Source organism: Silurus aristotelis (genome assembly GCF_946808225.1).
Source record: "Silurus aristotelis genome assembly, chromosome: 25".
Taxonomy (NCBI): Eukaryota; Metazoa; Chordata; class Actinopteri; order Siluriformes; family Siluridae; genus Silurus; species Silurus aristotelis.
Genome location: NC_139598.1, coordinates 16,248,332 through 16,270,865, shown reverse-complemented (window position 1 = coordinate 16,270,865; position 22,534 = coordinate 16,248,332). Strand labels below are relative to the sequence as shown.

Genomic DNA, 22,534 nt, shown 5'->3' with positions numbered 1-22,534 from the left:
GGGTGTTTTTCTGCACATGGGACAGGGTGACTGCACTGTATTAAGGAGAGGATGACCGGGGCCATGTATTGCGAGATTTTGGAGAACAACCTCCTTCCCTCAGTTAGAGCATTGAAGATGGGTCGAGGCTGGGTCTTCCAACATGACAATGACCCGAAGCACACAGCCAGGATAACCAAGGAGTGGCTCTGTAAGAAGCATATCAAGGTTCTGGCGTGGCCTAGCCAGTCTCCAGACCTAAACCCAATAGAGAATCTTTGGAGGGAGCTCAAACTCCGTGTTTCTCAGCGACAGGCCAGAAACCTGACTGATCTAGAGAAGATCTGTGTGGAGGAGTGGGCCAAAATCCCTCCTGCAGTGTGTGAAAACCTGGTGAAAAACTACAGGAAACGTTTGAACTCTGTAATTGCAAACAAAGGCTACTGTACCAAATATTAACATTGACTTTCTCAGGTGTTCAAATACTTATTTGCAGCTGTATCATACAAATAAATAGTTAAAAAAAATCATACATTGTGATTTCTGGATTTTTTTTTTAGATTATGTCTCTCACAGTGGACATGCACCTACGATGACAATTTCAGACCCCTCCATGATTTCTAAGTGGGAGAACTTGCAAAATTGCAGGGTGTTCAAATACTTATTTTCCTCACTGTATGTGCATGTGAGTGTAAGACACTACAGATAAATAGGGCTATACTGCAAAACAGTAGATATCTTGCGATATCTCAATGAATGGATTTTAAATACAGAAAAGACGGATCAAAAAAATTCAGAATCAGAAATCTAAAAACTCCAAATGACTTAAATTCAACTCCCAAACTAAACAGCTATTTGCGTCGTACTGTATCAAAACAATACTGAAAAATAGAAAACCTTTTTCTAATTTGCCTGCAGCTCACTGAGACAAGTTCGAAAACTCTCGACACACACTTCTCCAGTTGGGTGTCTTTTAGAAGTCAAGCCCCAGGCCTCCTCAAACATGTGATCTGGAATATGCAGGTCGGCGTTCTGGAAAATCTGCTTCATCTAAAACAGAAAAAAGAAATCAAGCAGGTTAAAATGAACATTTTAAATGTTGTGTTTTACGCTTTACTTGACTTTGTTCATTGATGTGAATTTCTCAAATATAGATTAAGAATATTTTTAGATCTGTATATTGCTTTGTAATTGCAGTCCTTTTAATCCTTTTAATCCATGTCTTATTATTATTATTATTATTATTATTATTATTATTATTATTATTATTTAAACGTCCCCAGTTACTCTTAATTATGCAAAATACATAGATTGTAATTTTAATAGAAACAGAACTCCAACTCCAAGGGGAGTGGTGGCTCCAGCGGTTAAGGCGCTGGGTTGCCGATCGGAAGGTCTGGGGTTCAAGCCCCGGTATCGCCGAGCTGCCACTCTTGGGCCCTTGAGCAAGGCCCTTAACCCTCTATGCTCCGGGGGTCCCTTACAAGGGAAATATCAAGGTCCGTGACGTGGGGCCGCCTTCCCGTGGGCTCACCACCTGCAGGAGGGACCGTAAGGGACGGTGCTGTGAGGATTGGGCAGCAGTTGAAGGAGGGGGCCTGCTTAGACTGCTGCCCCCGCGACCCGAATTACGGATAAACAGGAGAAAATGAATGAGAACTTTAAATCTTGTTCTTAAGCTCATGAGATGGAAAAGACCAGTTTTTGGTTTTAAGTTATTTTTAACTATTATTCCAATTTTTATTTTAAGACAAAATACAGTAAGCATAAATGTCATGCTCACTGGACAAATTAAGCTAGGTTTCATTCCTACATAATTAGTATAATGAAGGTTTTCCCCTCCCATCATCTTCTCCAGTTTGCATATAAAACAGGACTATGGATCTGATTTTGTGATGTCATAAATTCCTCATGTTTTCTGAGTCATTTTTTGGCATAAGTTCTAAAGACTTTTTTATTTAGCTTTGTTTTAACAAATTTCTCCCAGCCAACCATTTACAAATCAGTATCCAATAAGAATACACCATTTACAGTTCACTGATGTCCCATGTTGGCTCACCTCTTCCTTGGTGCGAGGGCAAAAGAAATGTCTCTCATCCACCCCGAATAGAGAGTACAGTGTGGGAAACAGTAATGCATACGCCGTGCCCTCTTCACCGTAATTTGTTCGGTCACTGATGCGCTTGATACGTGGGGCAGCCAGATCCGTTCGTACCGATGGAACGCCATATGTGCGATTGTAATCTGTAGATCACAAGCATGTAAAGCACAAACAATTTGCTCTGGTATAATATTATGCCAGAAATAGTGTGTAGGTTGCAGGTGTGTAGGTTGCTTTTTCATTAATATTGTTTACATAATATCCAGTTATAAAGTCATTACCAGATCAGGGAATTGCTGTCTTCCATTTCCATATGTGTAAGCACATGATAACACTTTCTTTAAGACTAGTATGCTCTTATGTTTCAATCTTTACCAACATAAAGGGGGGAAAAAACCTAATATACTACATAAAATCCCGACTGTTCGGCCCAAAACAGCCCAAGATTCAACATACTGCATTTTATTCTGAGATGCTTTTCTGCTTATCATGGTTGGAAAGTTACTTGTCCAGTGTGGCAATTCTGTGTACACTCTATAGACTGTTATGTGTGTAAAAAACCTAGCAGTTTGAGAAACTCTCAAACCAGCTCTGTTGGCACCATCAACAATGCCACACTGACTGACACTGGGATCACTGAGGAAAGTGGAAGCTGAGTGGTTAATGTGCTGGACTTTCGATTAGCAGGTCATGAGTTTAAATCCTACTTCCTGCCACTGCTGGGCCCTCGAGCAAAGCCATTAACCCCCTATTGTATAAATGAGATAATTGTAAGTTGGTCTGAATAATGGTGTGTGCCAAATGATGTAAATGTAGATCACTGTGATTTTTTTCTTCATTCTGATGTCTGATGATATAACAAGATAATATATGTATATTGTGCTGAGTTTATTACATGCAAAAGGGCATCTATGTCTAACACACTAAATGTGGTTACAAAAGTCCTCTAATGTCTTCTATTTATGTATATAATTGTTGAATGTATGCTATGTACGCTCTTGTAGCATTATGGGCCTGTTGTTTACTATTGTTGCTGAAAAACAAGTAAAATGTCCTGAGTGAAAAGTGCCACCCGAGACTCTGAGCATTTGACCCACACGAGTCGAGCCATTGGTCATAATGTGACTCACCGTTAGCAGCCAGCTCACCCGCGATGGCGCAGATGGCAGAGGATGATGTGTTGAAGTGCTTTGGCTCTGCTCGGGTTCTGCGCAGTGTTTTAGGGGTTTTCAAAGCGCTCCCCACCTTCACGGGTTCCAGGTCTTCACACTTGGCCAGACTTTCAGTTCCAGTCTGTTTCTCTGCGTCCGCTTCCTGAATCTCAGTTCTCATGCTGACAGCCAGGGTCGTGCTGGGCTTTCGCTCTGAAAGAATGGACAGAAACTTTAACCCTTATGCTCTGCTCAGGTCAAAACAACCTGCATGGACTTCCTGTGCATTATAAACATCAATACAGAAACGTCAAGGCTGTTTCTGCTTCTTCACGGCGCACTTCGGGTGATGGTCCTGTATTTGTCTTCCTAAAAACATCCATACTTACATGCTTACTAAAAATGAGCATTAAGAAAAATTGCTGTGGTGATTTTCTGACCGGGTTTCTGTTTAATGAAGACATTTCTGAGAAAAAGTACATTCCAGTCGTCATCACTTTAGTATACTGAGTGCTTCTAATTATGTGTAATCAAAAACTGCATTAGCACTGAAACACTGATTGATCTCACCTGTCAAAATCCTTTGCTCTGCTCTACTTATTGGCATTTTGTCCTTCCAATTAAGGAAGTTTGCAAATTCCAGGAAGTTAATTAGCCCATCTTTATCAACATCGCAGTAGTCCATAAGATCGTCCAGGATGTCTGTGCTAAGGTCCAGGTTAAACTCATGACACATGTCCTGTAGGTCCTCCTTATCGATACTTCCCTGGGCTTTCTAGACCGAAAAAAAAGATTAATTTGAATATTCATGCCCTAAAAAAGTGTGCAAAAATGAGTACAAACAAATACAAATAATTAGGAGTTTTCAGAAAATGCACTAAAGCTAAAAATGAATTGAAGTTAGTTATTAGTGGTTAGAAATGCTAAAATTACAGCTGACAGTCATTTAAAATCAGGTAGATTGTTAGAAATCCTAACATTTAGGCTAAGGTTAAATCAATAACTAGTTAGTGATGGGTAAAAAAAATTAGTTAGTAATGGTAAAAAAAAGTTGTCATTAAAGCTAATAATAATTTAAGCTAGCTAGTGATGCTAAAAATGCTTAAAAGCATAATGACTGAAAGCAAGTTGTAGCTAACTAGTGCAAAGCTAACTTTTGTAATAAATTATAACTTGCGTATGAAAAATTCCTTTTTCATGCAATTGCCCATCTGGGGGCTTTTGTATACCATGATATACTCTGGATATCCAGATTATTAGGCATGCTTATGTGTTCCTTAATAAGCCAGAAGCACTGTGTATAACCGTGATGTTTCACTAACAAGCCTTTGACCTTGTCGTAGTGTCTGAATGCTTGCAGCAAAGAGTTGAAGTTTTGGAAGTTGGCCTTCTTCAGGTGCTGACGTACGGCACTGACCAGCGTGCTACTTCTGTCCTGGCCTTTCCTGTGCTCTGAAGGTGGTGTGGAGTGCAGGGCATCTGCTGCACCTTAGTGGAGAAATAAATCTATAATTCAATATGGACAGTGCTGATACACTAACTCGAGGGGCTTCGATGAAAGTCCACGATTCACCTTTTATAACAGTGGTACTAATTAGCAATTAGACATTAGCATGCATTTTCTTATCCTTATATTTTGAGTCAGCATGTATGTGTCATGATAATAAAGCAAACCTGAAGACATTTCTTAGAATTGTATGGTGCTTACAAAAAAAATTGTATACTGTAATTCCCTGTTTATCGCGGTGGTTACGTTCCAAAAAAACACGATAAATGGACGCCACCCCAAAAATGCTATTTTATGTATACAGTACTGTAAAATTTTACTTCATTTTATAATTAATAATTGTATTTTTATTAATACATTTATTTATTTTAACATAAAACTCCAACTGGCAAATGCAATTCTGCGATAAACCAGGGGCGCCAGATTCAAAGCGCGCTAAAGTTGGGGATTACTGTATTACACTGTTTTAAAATGTTTCATTCTGATTGTTCTGAAGGTCATTTGGCTAACACAAAGGCAAGCAGGAAAGACATTTGAAGCAATTGTTGCTATGCATAAAGCTGGGAAAGGTTATAAGGCCATTACCAAACAATTTAAAGCTCATCGTTCTATAGTGAGGTTATTCACAAGTGTAAAACATTCAAGACAGTTGCCAATCTTTCCAGGGATGGTTGTGCCAGAAAAATCACCCCAAGGTCAGACTGCACAATGCTCAGAGAATCTGCAAAAAAATCTCAAGACTCTACAGGGCACAATTACAATTGCTTATGTTTGCAAAGTTGCGTCTAAACAAACCACAAGACAACTTTAACAATGTCCTTTGGACAGATGGGACCATGGTCTTTTACTTTTCTGTCTTCTCAAGTGAGTCCTTCTCTTTCTCTGTGCTTGCCTGATGCAAACCTGACAATGATGGCCCCAGCAGCACCTCCCCAGGAATCGCAGCACACTGCTTGATACTAATGCTGGACCCAATCACGCACAAATTCCCCTCAATAAAAGCTGATAGGCTGGCAAATTCATTCCCCGAGTTGGTGGATGGTTGAGGTGGGGACTAACTGCCACCAGGCATTACATTATAACATTACAACATTCTGAAAAGTGAAGTGAATAATACTGATTATCTATTCATCATGGCACCTGTTATTGGGTGGGATTTATCAGGCAACATTATGTCCATAAAGTTGATGTGTTAGAAGCAGGAAAAATGGGCAAGCATAAGGACTTGAGCACGTTTGACAAGGGCGAAATTGTGATGGCTAGACGACTGGATCAGAGCATCTCCAAAACTGCAGCTCTTGTAGGATCCGGAGGGCTCGTCTGTTTCATCAAAGGCTGTCGAGCTACTGTAGCTCAAATAGCTTAAGAAGTTAATGCTGTTAATGCTCGACAGGTCAGGACTGTTTTGGCAGCAAAAGGCGAAACAACACAATATTAGGCAGATGGTCATAATGTTATGTCTGATCGGTGCAGATGGCTGCTAATACATATTCCTGTATATTCTCACCTTCACCTCATCTTCACCCTGCATGCTCTATTCAATGCCTCACACTTAACCAGGCTTTGGCCTATAGAGTTTTAACCAAAGTCTGAATCCACCAAAGTGAGGTATGTACCACCTTGGATACTCACAGGCATGTAGTAAATCCCAAGTCCAATCAAGGGGCGGCCTGTGGCACGATAGGGATCCGAACCGCCAGCCCCAATTCCTTCATGGGTTATTGGTCCTGGAAATGCCCTGGGTCCCCACAGTGCCAGCAGACCAGCCCAGGATTCCCAGCATGGAGGTTCTGGGCCACAAGCTGGGCCACAGGCTGGGCCTCCCTGATAATGAGTGGCAAAAGGCGGAGTGCCCATTCAGATGCTGGCTAGCCCCTCATGTTAGCCACCCACTCATACAACTCAAGGAAAGCCTCAGGCTCATCCTGTGGCCCCAGCACGTTGAGCACGATTTACAGTACTAATACAAATTTCAACATTGTACAATAATATTGAAGATATCCAAACTAGGAAAGAATGCTTATGCAATTAAGTAGTTAAAAAAGTGTTAAACAACCCAGTATGTGTTTTATATTTAGAATTGTCCAAAGTAGATACATTTGGCTTTGATGACAACTTGGCATTCTCTCATCAGACTCAAAAGAATGGTGTTTAATTCACAGGTGTTCCTTGTTAAGAGATAATTTGTGACATTTCTTGCTTTCTTAATGAGCTTTAGACCATCCGGAAAGGCTGAGTACAGAGTTAATAGCCTTATTAGTGCAACTAAAACTACTGTACAAATCCATATTGTGGCAAGAAACACTGAGTTAAGTAAAGAGAAAAGACAGTACATTATTAGAAGATAAGTCAGTCTAAAAAATCTCAAGAACTTTAAATGTATTCCCAAGTACAATCTTTAAAACCATAAAAAAGGCTCATAGGAAAAGAAGACCAAGAGCTCCCTCTGCTGCAGAGGATACGTTGGCAGACATATTTCATTATCTACTCTTCAGAGGAGACTGCGTTAGTCAGGCTTTCATGGTCAAAATGCAGCAAAGAAGACATTACTTTGGAGGAACAACAGGCAGAAGAAACTTGCTTGGGCCAGGAAACAGAGGGAATAGACATTAGATCATTGGAAAACTGTCCTTTGGTGTGATGAGTCAAAACGAGCGAGTTTTAACCACCATGCCTTTGTTAGATGTACTGAGAGTTCCTGAATGCATGAATCCCACGGTAAAGCATTAAGTGGGACCATTATTTGTTTTCCAACAGGACAATGACCAAAACACAACTCTAGGTTATGTAAGATTCTTGAAGTGCTGCATCAGATGACCTGGCCTCCACAATCTTCCGATCTAAATCCAGCTGAGATGGTTTGTGATAAGTTGGACCAGAGAGCAAAGGAAAAGCAAACAACAAGCACTCAACACTTCTGGGAACTATTCAAGATTGTTGAAAATCCATTCCGGGTGACTACCTAATGAACTTGACTGAGAGGATGCCAAGTGTGTGCAAAGCTGGCATCAAATCGACGTCTCTAAACTTTTGACTGGTACTGTAGGCGGCTGCGGCTGGAGCAATCTGCTTTTCCAGCGTGCTCTGAAATGCCTTCTGGTCCATCTCCTGAGCTTGGAACGGTGCCTGGAAGCTCTGTTTCTGCTCCGTATGCACCTGGAAAGAGGGCTTGGTGTTGTGTCCGCTGGAGCTGTGCAAAGGCTTTGACCCTTAAATAACTCTTCCTAAGTCCTGGGTCACGGCACCAGTGTGGAGATCTTGCTGGCTCCAAGTCGAAGAAAGAAGAAGCAGACACAGTATGATTTAAAGATTCTTTGTTACCTGACAAGCTGTTTTTTGTTGTTGTTCTTCTTCTTCTTTCATGGTGGGGAGCAACATTTTAAACATGTCAGAACTTACACAAGGAACCATTGTCTAATTGCTGTGGTATTAAAGAAATAGAACAACATTTGCTGTTATATAGGAAAATAATAAAATTCACAGTGATATTAATAACATTTTGATTATAGTTATATAGATATATAGTTATATATAGATAGATGATACATTTTTTCAATTATTTTTCTACAACAGCACAGTCTCAAGTGTTGCCAAGATGAAAACCAGTATCCACAAGTTTGATTTAAATTACCGAAGTCGTCTGCATGCGGCGGCGCTCCGAACGTGTGGTCAGCCGGAACTCCCATGGTGTCTGCGATTCTAAAATGTATCAATAAAGATTAACATTTGTCAGCTATCTAATGATAAAGTACAGTGACGGTATTCAGAACTTACGGGTCGCGCACTTTGCCGATCTGCGACTGCGTCCTCTCTCGGAAGTCGTCACATCGCTTTGAGACAAACTTTGCGCTGTGGTTCCTTTCGGGGCAAAAAATTTCATTTTTTATTTTGAAAATGTCCTGCATACGCATTACATTCGAATTAGAATACTTTTAGGTGAAATCAACTTCCTGTACTTGTTAGCTCCATTAGATATGTAGACAATATGGGGAAAAAAAGGACTGGGACACCTTTCCAGCCATTTGTGGTTCTTTCCCAAACTATTACCACAAAGATAAAGGCACACAATTGTATAGGATGTCTTTGGATGTGGTAGCATAAAATTATCCTTTCTGTTGGAGACCCAAACTTTTTCAATGCCTTTGGGGCAGGATGGATCTTACAAATCCCAAAAGCAATTTAAGATTCAAAAAGCTCATACAAAACCAGTCATATAGTCAGGTGTCCACAAACTTTTGTCTATATAGTGTTGCTCTGGTGCGACAAAGTTCTATCTAGCTAGCTAGCTAGCAGGCTATCCAAAATGAAGCTTACATTTGTGTATTGCAGCGCCATTGGAGTGATTTTCTAACGTTGTGTCCATCATTGTTGTGTGGAGTGACCATACCAAACCTGCTGTTCTCCTTGTAACTCCTCACGTCATATTTCCTGTTCACACGCTCACCTGAAAACCAGCAAACACCAATTAGGATACCAAGTCAATCTGGTCACTTCTTGGCGTTGTCATTTGCAATGATGTTATGGACGTGCAGTATGTTTATGTTCTGGCTCACTTACCAACAAAGTAGGAATTGTGCGAGCGGAGGTATTGCTCATGAGGTTTTTGCACTTCTTGTTCTATTTGCTCTGCTGTTTTTTTTTGCGGATTAACTAGTTCGCCAGCGGTAAATTCTGCGTAAATAAACAAAATATATAATTTGTAATATTGTTTCTTCTGCGATGAAGTTGATGATGGAGAGGAAGTGCTAATTTTTTGTGTGATTATCTATAAGTGGATGCATCAATAATCTTATATAGTACAATTCTATTCTAATACACTGATTATCTCTTCATAATGGCAGCGGTTAGTAAGTGGGATAAATTTATAAGGCAGCAAGTGAACATTTTGTCCTCAAAGACGACTGGGTCAGAGCATCTCCAAAACTGCAGCTCTTGTGGAATGTCTCAGATCTGCAGCAATCAGTATCAATCACAAGTGCTCCAAAGGAGGAACAGTGGTGAACCGGCGACAGGGTCCTGGGCGGCCGAAGGCTCATTGATGCAGTGGGGAGCGAAGGCTGGTCCGTGTGATCCGATTCAACAGACGAGCTCCTGTAGCTCAAATTACTGAAAACGTTAATGCTGTTTATGCTCAAAGGGTCACGTCTGTTTTGGCAGCAAAAGGGGGACCAACACAACATTAGGCAGGTGGTCATAATGTTATGCCTGATTGGTGTATAATATGTGTCTAAGTTTGGCAATTTAAAAAAAAATAACAATTACAATTGAGCACTTATAATGTTGTAGGAAAGTAAATATAATTTACATTTACATTTCCAGTGATTTTTTTTATATTTTTATTACTCTTCTGTCAGAATTAGCATCCATCAACATAGAGAGTATTGCCAATTTTGCCCCCCTGTAGACACTAATGGCTGTGGCCCCTGGACTGAAAGAAAAATGACATTTCTACATTCAAAAAAAATGTGATCATTTGGATTATGCTATTATTCAAAGCAACTTAAAACAGAAACACATTATATTAATATATTATTGATAGTTTGTTGAAGGATCCCACAAGATCAGCTCACGACCTTCCGAAGAGCAACACAATATCTTAGGGACTTAAGCTGCCATTGCCATGTACCTATAGTACTAGACTTTCTAGCAAAAGCTAAAAACTTGACTTCTGTGATTACCCCTAACATTCCTTGGTTTCAGGCTACTGGTTGACCACTGACACAAACTGGGAGAAAATCTTGCAACAAATAACAGCAAAGGAGAACAAGAATCTCTTGTGGTTCCTACCATAAAGTGGTTTAACACCAAAAGTTGTCGTTTGAGGATCAAGATCATTTGGTAGACCTGGACCTAAAACCTGGGACTGTCCTAATGGAGCTTTTTGTCTGCTGCTATAAATCGCCTCCTGAAGCTCTCTCAGCCTCTCATGGTAGTGGGTCTTAAGTGGTGGGCTGATCAGAAGTTGAGCCTATAAAAAAAGGGGAGGGAAAAAAAACCATACACGTGTTCAATAACTGAATCGTTTGTTGAGATATAAATAAATCAGATCAAATATAATATGACTGAAAGACATAAGACTTTTTATTACCATTATCATTATCATTGACTGACTATGGATAAGAGAAGATAAGAGAAGAGAAGATAAGACAAGACAAGATAAGATATATGTCTATGGGAATCTTTACACTGATAGATGACCCTGAGCGTCTCCCATGCACCAGAGTACTGGCGATATCAGGGTCATTTGCTTTCCCGACGGACACACACACTGTTCCTGGCTCCGGATGTCTACTCTTGAGGAACTTCCGAACCAGCAGGGGTGTATTAGGCTACAAAGAAGCAAGAACATGTTTAGGAACACAGTTGATCCCAAGGATCTGAGATGACTAACCAGTTCTGTGTCACTTCACAAAGAAACGTACACACAATGAGCAAGGAAGTAAATGTAATCCGTTAAGTAACTTTTTCACGTATCAGTACTTTACTGCAGGATTTCCATTTAAAGAGACTTCTATTTGAACTTCACTACATTTTAAAGTCAAATATTTTACTCAACTTCATTTTTTTGCGAACCAGTCCTCCTACAGAGCTCTGATCTCATACCTATTTTACACGTGTGGGATAAATTCAATGAATGCTGACTGCATCCCAGGCCTCTTCACCTCATCATCATCAGTTCCTGACTTCACTAAACCCCTTGTGGCTCAATAAATCTCACACAAATCTCCACAAGCACACTTTAAAATCTAGTGGAACATCTTCCCAAAAAAGTGAAGATATTATAACAGCAAATTGGGACTAAATGTGGAATAGGATGTTCAAAAACCACATGAATCTTATAGTCAGGTGTCTACAAACAAATGTCCATACCGGGTAACCATGCAAGGAAGATATCATAGCAGGTGCACCAACATGGAACATCTACCACCAATATCAATTCAATAATATTGTATGATGCACCATTTTGTCAGGTATGTACCACAAACGTTGTACTCTTTAAATAATTTACGAAGTAGACTCATTTTTGGCCCTTTATGTCTGGTAATTAAGGCATAACACAAATGTTGTTTACCACCAAACAGTGGAACTAATGAGTGGTAAAACCTCTTCACACCTTATTATTATACAATACAATCTGACACCTTTTTATGACCCCAAAAACAACATGTCAGTACTGCAACCACATCATATTATCATCGTCATATATAAAAATATAACCTTCAGAAGATCGATGTGTTTCACACCAACTCCAACGATTAATTTGTTACAAAATTCCCACATTTCTTTAATCAGTCATTCAGTAAGAAGCATCAGCTTTAATGTGTGTATTTATTTTGTATGGAAAATTAATAAAGATTGCTAAATGGTGTGATTACATCTTTCATTAAAAAGATCTCTTTTATGATATCAGACTTTAGGATGTATGCTGTATGATGTACATCACCAGTGTGACATGAAGGAGATAAAACAACAAAGTCATATGGACTCACCCTTTGTTTTATTTCCTGCAGACAATCCCATGCCCTGTCTCCGTCTGGTAAATTTTTCCCTGCCTTTTTTTTTAAGAATACAAAAAATAAATACTGTACATTACTCTCATGTATAATTAATATATTCAATCAGTCGTAGAGACAATAATCAATTTCAATAAACTTAAATTATAAAGCACATCATCAGGTAATGTATCTGAACTCAGCCTTATTAATAGCTATATTACCGCTCTAATACTCGGGAAAGGATCCCTGCATCTCCAGGATCTTACAGTCATCTTTAACTTGTGTAACTTTTCTAATTCTAACTTTGCTCTGTTTCCACCCGGAATGTTTACCTGATGTCGCCTAGCAACCGATTTTCGCGTAGCAACAGCGACATTCTATACAGCGCACGGTTCTCATGAATATTAATGAGGAATGAAACGTGATTGGCTGAAGAGAAACGCAGATGATACGACGGGGCTCAGGCCAAAAATAAATAACCATATAAGTATTTATTTTTTTTATACATGGTCCCAATTGTCAGGTGCCCACAAAATTTAACCAACATTTTTATTTGTTTGTTTGTTTGTTTGCTAAACATGGTCCTTATGGTAAGATGTCCACAAAATTTTGAACACTTATTTATTTATTTATTTATTTATTTATTTATTTATTTATTTATTTTCTTGCCATGGTCTTAATTGTTAGGTGTCCACAAACCTTGGGCCATATATGTATTTATTTATTTATTTATTTATTTATTTATTTATTTATTTATTAAGCATGACCCTAATAGTCAAGTGTCTACAGACTTACATATTTATTTATTTTCTAGACATGGTCCTAATTGTCAGGTGTCCAAAGAATGTAAACAACACATTCATTTATTTGTTTGTTTGTTTCCTTAACATGGTCCTGATGGTAAGGTGTCCACAAACATTTGACCACTTATTTATTTATTTTCTTGGCATGGTCCTAATTGTTAGGTGTCCACAAACTTTAGGCCATTTATTTATGTATTTATTTATTTATTAAGCATGACCGTAATAGTCAGATGTCCACAAACTTACATATTTATTCATTGATTTATTTTCTAGACATGGTCCTAATTGTCAGGTGTCCACAAAATGTAAACCACATATTTATTTGTTTGTTTGTTTATTTCCTAAACATGGTCCTTATGGTAAGATGTCCACAAACCTAAACTTTAGGCCACATATTTGTCAGGTGTCCAAAGAATGTAAACAACAAATTGATTTGTTTGTTTGTTTATTTCCTAAACATGGTCCTTATGGTAAGGTGTCCACAAACATTTGACCACTTATTTATTTTTTCATTTATTTTCTTGGCATGGTCCTAATTGTTAGGTGTCCACAAAACTTAGGCCATTTATTTATTTATTTATTTATTTATTTTATTTATTTATTTATTAAGCATGACCCTAATAATCAGGTGTCCTCAGAATTACGTATTTATTTATTTCCTGAACAAAGTCCAAATAATCAGGTGTCTACTGTCTTTCATTTTATTTGTTTGTTTGTTAATAGTCCGGTGTCCGCATACTTTTGGCCTTAGCCCCTGGTGTATATGAGCGGTTTGTGTCAGTATGGTGTATGATGTATTAATAATGGGCGGGCCAAAGTGGAAAAAAGTTATCGACCAATAAGGAAAGGCGCTGAGTGACTCTGTGTTCTTATTGGCTGACGGGCTGAAACACGTCACCGCGTGTCAGTTCCAGTCACCCGATCTGTCAGGCAGATCTGCGGGGGAAGTTGCGCAAAAAAGAAAAAGAAAAGAAAAGAAAGAAAGAAAGAAAAAGGACGAGGAAGGAATTTAAGTCGTCTTGTATTTGTTTTCTCTTTAACCCGATCGTGGATCTTCTTTTTTATATTTAATTCGGAAACCAGGTACTTCATGCGGTGAGCTCTTGTGTGTCTGGTGTCATGTTTGGAGCTTTCGCTTTTTCTTCTTTTTTTTCTACCTAGCCGGTGACTGGTTAGCATTATTAGCATCTGTATTAGCATCTTTATTAGCATCATTATTAGCGTGTCGTCGCCTGAGAGAAATCGACGTCTGTTCTTGCAGTAGGCTCAGTTTAAACCGAATTAACTTCCTGCACCGAATTGAATTCCTCTGTGCGTTTAATTCGCTTTAAACAAATAATGATAACATTTTATACACATATCTATGGGCCCTATTTGTTGCCAGGAAGCGTCCGCAGCTAGCATTGATGCTAACTCGGATGGACTAGTTTACAGACCGGATCTTCTTCAGACATTCGGGTTTGGTTTGACATTTAAACTAAGATAATTTAATATTAACACGTTACATTATATTTATATAAATATAAAAAAACCCGTTTCACGTCGACCTGAACGATTAGGTAGCCAACTACCGAGCTAACTAGCTAGCATGCTAGCCTGCCTGTGTGATGACAGTCAAAACAAATACTGGCCTGGAGGAAAACACGGACCAGCGAACACACATACAGGAGGGAAAAACTGTCTTTATATCACTTTAAATTATATAATTTATTATAAAAAAGCATAATCATCTTACAAAATGGATTGTTTTTTTTTTTTTTTTTTTTACATCTCATGGTGTCTTTGCGGACATGCCAGGAGTCACGAGCTAGTGCTAAAAAATAATAATAACAATTCTTGTATTAAGTTATTGATTAATTTATGTTTCAGTAGCTTGTTCAGCGACAAATAGACAATGTTTCTCAAAATACGTCAGTGGTGTGATCTCTCCTCACGTGTAAATAAGTGACGTCCCAAACTAATTTGCATATCTCTAATGACGCCACAGTGGGGTGAAAGAGGGATATATATATATATATATATATATATATATATATATATATATATATATATATATATATATATATATATATGGAGGAGACTCAGAGAACACACTTAGTACATAATTATCATCTGTGCAGAAGCTGGTGTTCATGGTCAAGAGGTGTTTGGTTACATACTGTTGCTTGTATTTTCCAAATATTCATGTATGTACTATTTTATTTACACATTTATTTCCTAAGCACAAATGGTCAGGAAATAGACTTTAAGGGCCTGGGTGTTAATAGAATGAAGCACATTAATTACTGTAAATACAGTCATGAAGAATATTTAATTGGTTCATGGAAACAGTGGTGTCCAGATTAAATCTAGGAACAAAGTTGCTGATGTAACCATGACATACACTAACAGTTACTTTATTTGTGTTTTGGGTCACCAGAGTAATGTTTTATTTACTTGTCCAAATATAAGGACTGGGGTATGGACGGCTGTCAGTGATTGGTTGATAGGAAAAGTTTTTAGCTCATAGATTAGTTTATGGGAACAGTTTTGGTCAGTGATTACTTGATCACAGTTTAGGTAAATGATTTATTTGGTACGGTTTTGGTTCATGATTGATTGATGGGAAAACTAGTGGTCATTGATTGGTTGTTAAAACAGTAGAGGTCAGTGATTGGTTGTTAAAACAGTAGCGGTCAGTGATTGGTTGTTAAAACAGTAGCGGTCAGGACAATTTGCTGCCAAGGACTTTTTTTCCACAAAAACTATAGACTATGTATCTAAGTTACCTTATTTGGGCTTGGGGTCACCAACTTATTGGGTTGTTACTAGACCAAATAGAGGGACAAAAAATAGTTGGTATGTTATGGAAGGCTGCAAACACCATGATATCACATTTAGTCAATCTGTGTTAACTACTAATATTTAGCAATTGAGGCTCTGAAACAATCAACACATTATCACTATATTATTGTCTAATATATATATATATATATATATATATATATATATATATATATATATATATATATATAGGATGTATCTATTAGTTTCTGCATATTAACTGGTGTTTAAAAACACAATGTCCAATAACAGCAGTTTATTAGATAAGAGGCAGATTATACCCGGTAACCTGGTATGTACTATTAGCATTCTTACTAGGCTCTGAGTATACAAATACATGATACTGATCCTCAGGTCCTCTCAGTAAACAAGCCTACTGCCAGCTCAAACTTCAACTGGTTGGTCTATGTAACATGTTTCCATGGTATAAGTGTGTGTGTGGGTAAAAGGATCCTTATTGTAAATAATCGCAGAAAATTTTAAACATTTCCGCAATTCTCTAAAATGTAACAAGAGAATAAGAGAGAGAATAAGACAACATCAGTAACGAGAAATGAGACATGTACTGGCGAGAGAAAAAATTCTCTGTATTGTGATCAGGAAGGAAGCAGCATTATGAGAGACAGAACTGAAGCATACAATTGCAAATACATAATTTCTGTAAATACACAAAACATAATCCAGTGAGTTTATTGATTCTTCATTAGAGCTGAAACTATGAGTAACTTTTTTTTTTTTTTTTGCACTTTTTTCCCCTTTCTTTTCTCTTCAGATTTAAACAGATCCGATTTCAGATCATAACAGGTGATTGGTGAGTAGGTCATGGCAGGAAGAGGCGGTGCTACGAGACCTAACGGGCCGAACGCAGCCAGCAACAAAATCTGTCAGTTCAAACTGGTGCTTTTGGGCGAGTCTGCAGTGGGCAAGTCGAGCCTGGTGCTGCGCTTCGTCAAAGGCCAGTTCCATGAGTTTCAGGAGAGCACGATAGGAGGTAAGAGCGCACTTGTGTGAGAATGAGGAAGTAACACTTCGGTTTAGAGTCACTTTCATAGATTTGACACCAAACGCTCGGATAAAAAAAAACAAATAAAAAAAACGACGCAGACAGAGTGGCTTTTGCAAAAGACCGCTCACGTCTCACACCGGCGAATACTCAGATACCCGGCGCCAAGATTGTATATCGTCACGATCCGGGAGAAACAGTTGCTGCCAGATGTTATTCTTCTCTAAAAAATGTTTTATTAAAAAGGTAGACGTTAATGCTGTATAAAAATATCAGTTCAGTTTTTTTTTCAAGAAAAGAACATCGATTATTCTTTTAACGTCAGCTCACGTTGCACAAAAAAGATCACTGCTTCCTTTCTCCTTTTTTTATTCGCCGTTAAAGTGTCTTTTGAGCGTCAAGGTAAAACTACAGCCATGTTGGTAGCCGTCTCAGCTTTTTGTTTTGTTTTGCTCAATATATTCGCTCAATATTTTCCCACTTGCTCCTGATTGATCTGACACACTGTAAGGTGTAAATTGGTGAGTGCTTTTACATGCAGTCCCCCTTTTTTCATTTATTTATTTTTTTACTTTGGTCCATGCCATTTAATCCACACATCCATCCAGTTCCAGGAGAACTGAAGGCTGTTCGCATCTAGAAAGCGATTCGACGCCAAATTGACGCAACCTCAGGAAGTGAGGAAAGCGTTGTGTGTATTTTGGGTTGCAGCATTTTTTTAATACGCACATGCTGCTGAACTGAGTCAAAGTGCAAAGCAGCAGTGTTGTGGAACGGTTGAGGTGCTTTGGCAAACATTTGTTGATTTAAATAGGTGTTTTTTTTTTTTTTTTTTTTTTTAGCTCTACATGTCCAACGTTTTGGACTTATGCGTGTAAATATGGAATAAGGAAGTGTTAATGTAAGCTGTGGGAGTCGAAATCCCACTTCTTGTGCTCCAGTTTGAGAAATTTGATAGAAGTATTATAGAGATTCATAACATTTTGTAAAGAGTTGCAATTACACTATTGGTGTAACAGTGCACAAAATGCACGGTTTGGGTTTTGACTCGCGGTTCGGTTCTTTTTTCGGGACGTTAAGGGGACGAAATGCAAAACATAATTGCTTATCATTTATTATTATAAACATTTGTAAACATCAATTGTTAAAAATTTTTTAAAACCATTATTCAGACGTCTGCTTGGATAAATAATATATAAAATAATATTTAATAAAATTAATGCAAATAAAATATCTAAAAATAAATCAAATGAATGCAATTATATTGATTAAATTGTGTAATCGGTTAAATTGGCGGAAACAAAGTTTATTCAATAAAATTAAATAAATGGAAAAAAATGTAATAAATAGTTTACATTCGTCAGACCCTTATTTGTGTAATACTGATGTGTTTATGCGGAATTGTCCTTTTATAGAGAAATTTCGCGATGCACTACAAATCGTATTTCCGGTACCGAGTGAGTAGCCACAGTGACTTTTATTTATTCATTTTTTAAATGTATTTATTTTTATAAAAATCATCAAAAAAACCTCGTTTCAAATGTGAGGCAGAGACTAAAGACGTCTGCGACTAAGTTTTATGTCAGATTTTCTTTGTAATCTTTGACACGAAGTTGTATTTCCGGTCATGAAGTGCATACTATCTTTCTTTTTTCTCACATGAAACCTACATTCTGTGTAATTATGGATTACTAGGATTATAATAAGTACCTGGTATACTGTATGTGGAGTCCCAACACCATCAACTAAATATTTATAAGTAAACAGAGACTGCTGTGTGTGGCCTCTAGGTGTTCATATACTGGGAAAACAACCACAGGAATGTAACTCTTTTCTTCTCCTCCTCTCTCTCAGCTGCCTTCCTGACCCAGACAGTATGTTTGGATGACACAACGGTGAAGTTTGAGATTTGGGACACAGCCGGTCAGGAGCGCTACCACAGTTTGGCTCCAATGTATTACAGAGGCGCCCAGGCAGCGATCGTGGTGTATGACATCACAAACGAAGTGAGTCGGGGCTTGAAAGGAAACAGAGGTTGCATTTGTTTTTTTTATCACACACTAGCATGCCTGGTGTGGAACCGGCTGGCTTGGAGCCAAGGGCACAAAGTGCTCTCGCAAATGGACGAGTAATGGATAGTAATGCAGCATGATTGCCCAGGAAATGCTAGATCACGTCTTTTTTTTTTCTCTCCCTTTCTCTCCCCAGGAATCATTTGCACGTGCAAAGAATTGGGTTAAAGAGCTCCAGAGGCAAGCCAGTCCTAATATTGTAATAGCTCTGGCTGGAAACAAAGCAGATCTTGCCAGCAAGAGAGCCCTGGACTTTCAGGTTTGTTTGTTTTGTTTTTTTTCTCTCTCTCTCTCTCATGTACGTGCATATTAGTCTTGCATGATGCCTACATCTCCAGCTTCAAAATCACATCACTGTTGTGTGCGTTTTCTTTTTTCTGCTCTGTTCTAACTAAAAATTCACTACACACACTTCACAACATACACTCCATGTAAAATATATAAAATAAAAATATATGTAAAAAATGTATAGTACTGAATCATGAAAAGGTGTTGAATAAAATAAATACGAATACATTCATTAATAAATATAATTAAATAAGCACACGGCATCAGCGATTGGCCTCTAGAAGCCGCTCTCGTAATTAAAGCAGCCCAGAAGCCGGAAATATAATAATTGTGTACCGTATTTTCCGGACTATAAGCCGCTACTTTTTCCCCACGCTTTAAACCCCGCGGCTTAAACAACGAAGCGGCTAATATATATGGATTCTTCCTGGGTTTTTCCCGGTGTCACAAACTTCAAGCCAAAAAACTGAGCCCCATAACATTAGACCAAAGAAATTGGCGAACGGGTTCAGGTGAACCAATGAAACTCTTTATATTAAATCAGATGCGCTCCCACTGAATCGGGCCGCACCACATCATAAATATGGATGATGTTCCTCTGACGTTTGACCTGCCGCTCACTCGGACTGTCTACAGGAAAAGCGAATCATTCGTCACGCTGAAAACAACCGAGCATGAAAACACACTTCACCTGTGTTCTGAGCTGCACGGCATCGGGAGAAAAGATTCACCGATGGTGATTTTTAAACACACGACGATGCCAAAAGATAAACTCCCGAGAGAAATAGTTGTGAAAGGAAGGAGGAAGACGGTGAACAATGACTTTCTTGGTAGGCTACTGTTTAGATACAAGCCGTGTAACAGACACTGTCTTTCGTTAAAGCCTGTGTAAAATTCATTAGTTTCAGTGTAGACACCTGCGGCTTATAGACAGGTGCGGCTTATTTATATTCAAAATAAAAATCTTTGTAAAATTCAGTGGGTGCGGCTTATTTTTGGGTGCGCTTAATAGTGTGTGTGTGTGTGTGTGTTTGTGTGTGTGTGTGTGTGTGTGAGAGAGCGAGAGCGAGAAGGCTATTAAAAATACATTGCTTTGTTTAACGAAGGGATTGTTTTCCCTTGCAGGAGGCACAGACTTATGCAGATGACAACAGTTTGCTTTTCATGGAAACGTCAGCGAAGACGTCGATGAACGTGAACGAGATTTTTATGGCTATTGGTAAGGACCTGCCAGGATTCATCAGACGCATGCAGTCAAACGAAGGAATCATTTCCTAGAAAATCCCACCATCCAAGTGTTTTATTCCTTTCACTGAGAATTTGTGAAACATAAACCTTCCTGTTGCTATCGATGCACTCTGTATGTTGATATGAGAAGATATATTTAATTACCTTTATGTTATTTTATATAATAATAATACACTATATTCCCAAAAGTATTGGGTCACCTGGTCATAAGTACGGTATGTGATTTCTGATCATTGTATTCCACATTTAGTTCCAATTCACTCGTATAATTTCCTACCCTCTTCTGGGAAGATGTTCCACTAGATTTTGGAGAGTGCTTATGGATATGTGTTCATCAGCCACAAGGGGGTTATGAAAGGCAGGTACTGATGTAGGTGAGGACCCCTGGGGTGCAGTCAGTGTTCACATTCATCCCAAAGGTGTTCAGTAGGGATGAGATCAGAGCTCAATAGCAGGCCATTCAGGATCTTCCTCACTTTGTACACAGGGGCATCGCCATGCTGGAACAGGTTTAGGTTTCCAAGTTGAAGTGAATGCAAAATTGTATTATAGCGCCATCTAAAGACGTCCTGTACAATTGAGTGCTTTGTGGTAACAGTTTGGAAAAGAACTACATATAGCAGGAAAGGTCAGGCGACCCAATACTTTTGAATCTATAGTGTGTGTATATGATTTAATAGCCTTTAATAGCAGCACCGATACCTAGTAAAAAAAATTAAGAAAAAAAATGGTTCCTTTTATAATGAAATAGCATTTGATATTTATTTTTTTGTAATTTTTTTTTACGCTGCAGCAAAGAAACTCCCTAAGAATGAGCCCCAGGCAGCCGGAACGAGCGCAGGCCGGACTCGAGGAGTGGACCTGGCAGAGACAGCGCAGCCCACCAAAGGGCCATGCTGCAGCAACTAAGCCCCGAACACGCACATTGTCACCTCCCAACTAACTCTGCATCACTTCTGGACATGGGGCGCATCCTTCCAAACCTCGCTCCCTGGAACTGCTAAAGACTCTGTATAGCTCTGTTTCTAATACCCATTTGTTTTTTCTTTTGTTTGGTTTTTTAAAGCAAATATAAATACTTCAATATAACGGATGCATGTATCACTACAAAGCCTAGATATACATTTTTAACTTAACACAGGGGAAAAGTTATCACGGTTGAACACGAGAGGAAGAACGAGAGCTTGGTCGTGTGTGTGTGTGTGTGTGTGTGTGTGTGTGTGTGTGTGTGTGTGTGTGTGTGTGTGTGTGTGTGTGTGTGTGTGTGTGTGTGTGTGTGTGTGTGTGTGTGTGTGTGTGTGTGTGTGTGTGTGTGTTGTATAGCGTAGTATTAAGGATATAACAGGTCCAGACCTGATTTGGTGGCTGTCGGTTGCTTGTATTTGTCATGCTGTACATGCAACTTCCAGTGTGTTTGAGTGCCATAGTGGGGAGATGAAGAAAAGGATCAACTTTAGGGGAGGTCTGACCAAGAACAACCTAATCCTAAACAAAAATGCTACCTAAACGATTACTGTTCTATGTGTAAATGATGGGGAGGACAGAAGCTGTTTTGTTGCATGTTTCGACTGTTAATCTGGTTAAAATAATAATTCCCAGGACAAAAAAAAAATCACATTAACTAGTACAGCATCTAGGATACTAGTTCCTTTCGTTTTCATTTTTTGGATTCTCCTGCTTGTAATTACGACCCTAATATCGGTGTCCAAGTGCAGTTCCGCAGTTGGAAGTTACTTCCGCTGACTTTCAGCTCAAATATCAGCCACAATAAGAATTTGATGGATGTAAAATAAATCAAGCCTCTGCTTATCCAAGCTATTTGTTGTGTAGCTTTTAGAGAACGAGCGATCATCATCCTGCCTACGCGTTCCTCATCGAGTCTAAGAATACACACTGTCTTTCCTCTGAGGTTGTTAAAAGTATTGGTGGCAGATTCGGTGAACCTGTTACTGTTTTGGAGCAGTCAAGTCTGATCATCAGACCTGATTTGACCAAAAGTGGTGTTTTTTTTTTTTTTTTTTTATTAATCAGTGGCAATTCGGTTCTATCCTGCTGTATGGAGT

At 38.7% G+C, this 22,534-nt stretch overlaps 2 protein-coding genes across 4 annotated transcripts; one reads left to right on the top strand and one right to left on the bottom strand.

The window, feature by feature from the left end:
• Positions 1 to 661: 661 nt before the first annotated feature.
• efhb (EF-hand domain family, member B) lies at positions 662 to 12,546 on the bottom strand. Of its 2 annotated transcripts, none has more exons than XM_083529451.1 (13): positions 12,456 to 12,546; positions 12,229 to 12,291; positions 10,924 to 11,067; positions 10,526 to 10,706; positions 9,296 to 9,409; positions 9,053 to 9,182; positions 8,513 to 8,596; positions 8,370 to 8,437; positions 4,565 to 4,719; positions 3,802 to 4,006; positions 3,211 to 3,444; positions 2,039 to 2,223; positions 662 to 1,029 (listed from the first exon to the last, which is right to left on the bottom strand). In XM_083529451.1, exons 1-13 carry the CDS (start codon positions 12,504 to 12,506, stop codon positions 883 to 885), a joined length of 1,761 nt encoding a protein of 586 aa, XP_083385577.1. In that variant the 5' UTR covers positions 12,507 to 12,546; the 3' UTR covers positions 662 to 882. The 2 variants fall into 2 exon arrangements, with proteins under 2 accessions (XP_083385577.1, XP_083385578.1); XM_083529452.1 differs by having other exon boundaries at positions 3,229 to 3,444.
• A 1,387-nt stretch (positions 12,547 to 13,933) lies between these two features.
• Positions 13,934 to 21,753, top strand: rab5ab (RAB5A, member RAS oncogene family, b). 2 transcript variants are annotated; one of them, XM_083529449.1, is made up of 6 exons: positions 13,934 to 14,120; positions 16,633 to 16,851; positions 18,718 to 18,869; positions 19,072 to 19,194; positions 20,349 to 20,442; positions 21,265 to 21,753. In XM_083529449.1, exons 2-6 carry the CDS (start codon positions 16,683 to 16,685, stop codon positions 21,378 to 21,380), a joined length of 654 nt encoding a protein of 217 aa, XP_083385575.1. In that variant the 5' UTR covers positions 13,934 to 14,120; positions 16,633 to 16,682; the 3' UTR covers positions 21,381 to 21,753. The 2 variants fall into 2 exon arrangements, with proteins under 2 accessions (XP_083385575.1, XP_083385576.1); XM_083529450.1 differs by having other exon boundaries at positions 13,935 to 14,132; positions 21,265 to 21,750.
• Positions 21,754 to 22,534: the final 781 nt, after the last annotated feature.

Bases quoted from the DNA above. Each gene is read 5' to 3' on its own strand.
- efhb (XM_083529451.1), bottom strand. From the start codon at position 12,506: ATGACTGTAAGATCCTGGAGATGCAGGGATCCTTTCCCGAGTATTAGA. The intron at 8,438-8,512 runs GTAAGTTCTGAA...GATACATTTTAG, and splicing joins ATCGGCAAAGTGCGCGACCC to AATCGCAGACACCATGGGAG. The intron at 4,007-4,564 runs GTCAAAGGCTTG...TTTTCGGTCTAG, and splicing joins CATTCAGACACTACGACAAG to AAAGCCCAGGGAAGTATCGA.
- rab5ab (XM_083529449.1), top strand. From the start codon at position 16,683: ATGGCAGGAAGAGGCGGTGCTACGAGACCTAACGGGCCGAACGCAGCC. The intron at 18,870-19,071 runs GTGAGTCGGGGC...TTCTCTCCCCAG, and splicing joins TGTATGACATCACAAACGAA to GAATCATTTGCACGTGCAAA. The intron at 19,195-20,348 runs GTTTGTTTGTTT...TTTCCCTTGCAG, and splicing joins AGAGAGCCCTGGACTTTCAG to GAGGCACAGACTTATGCAGA.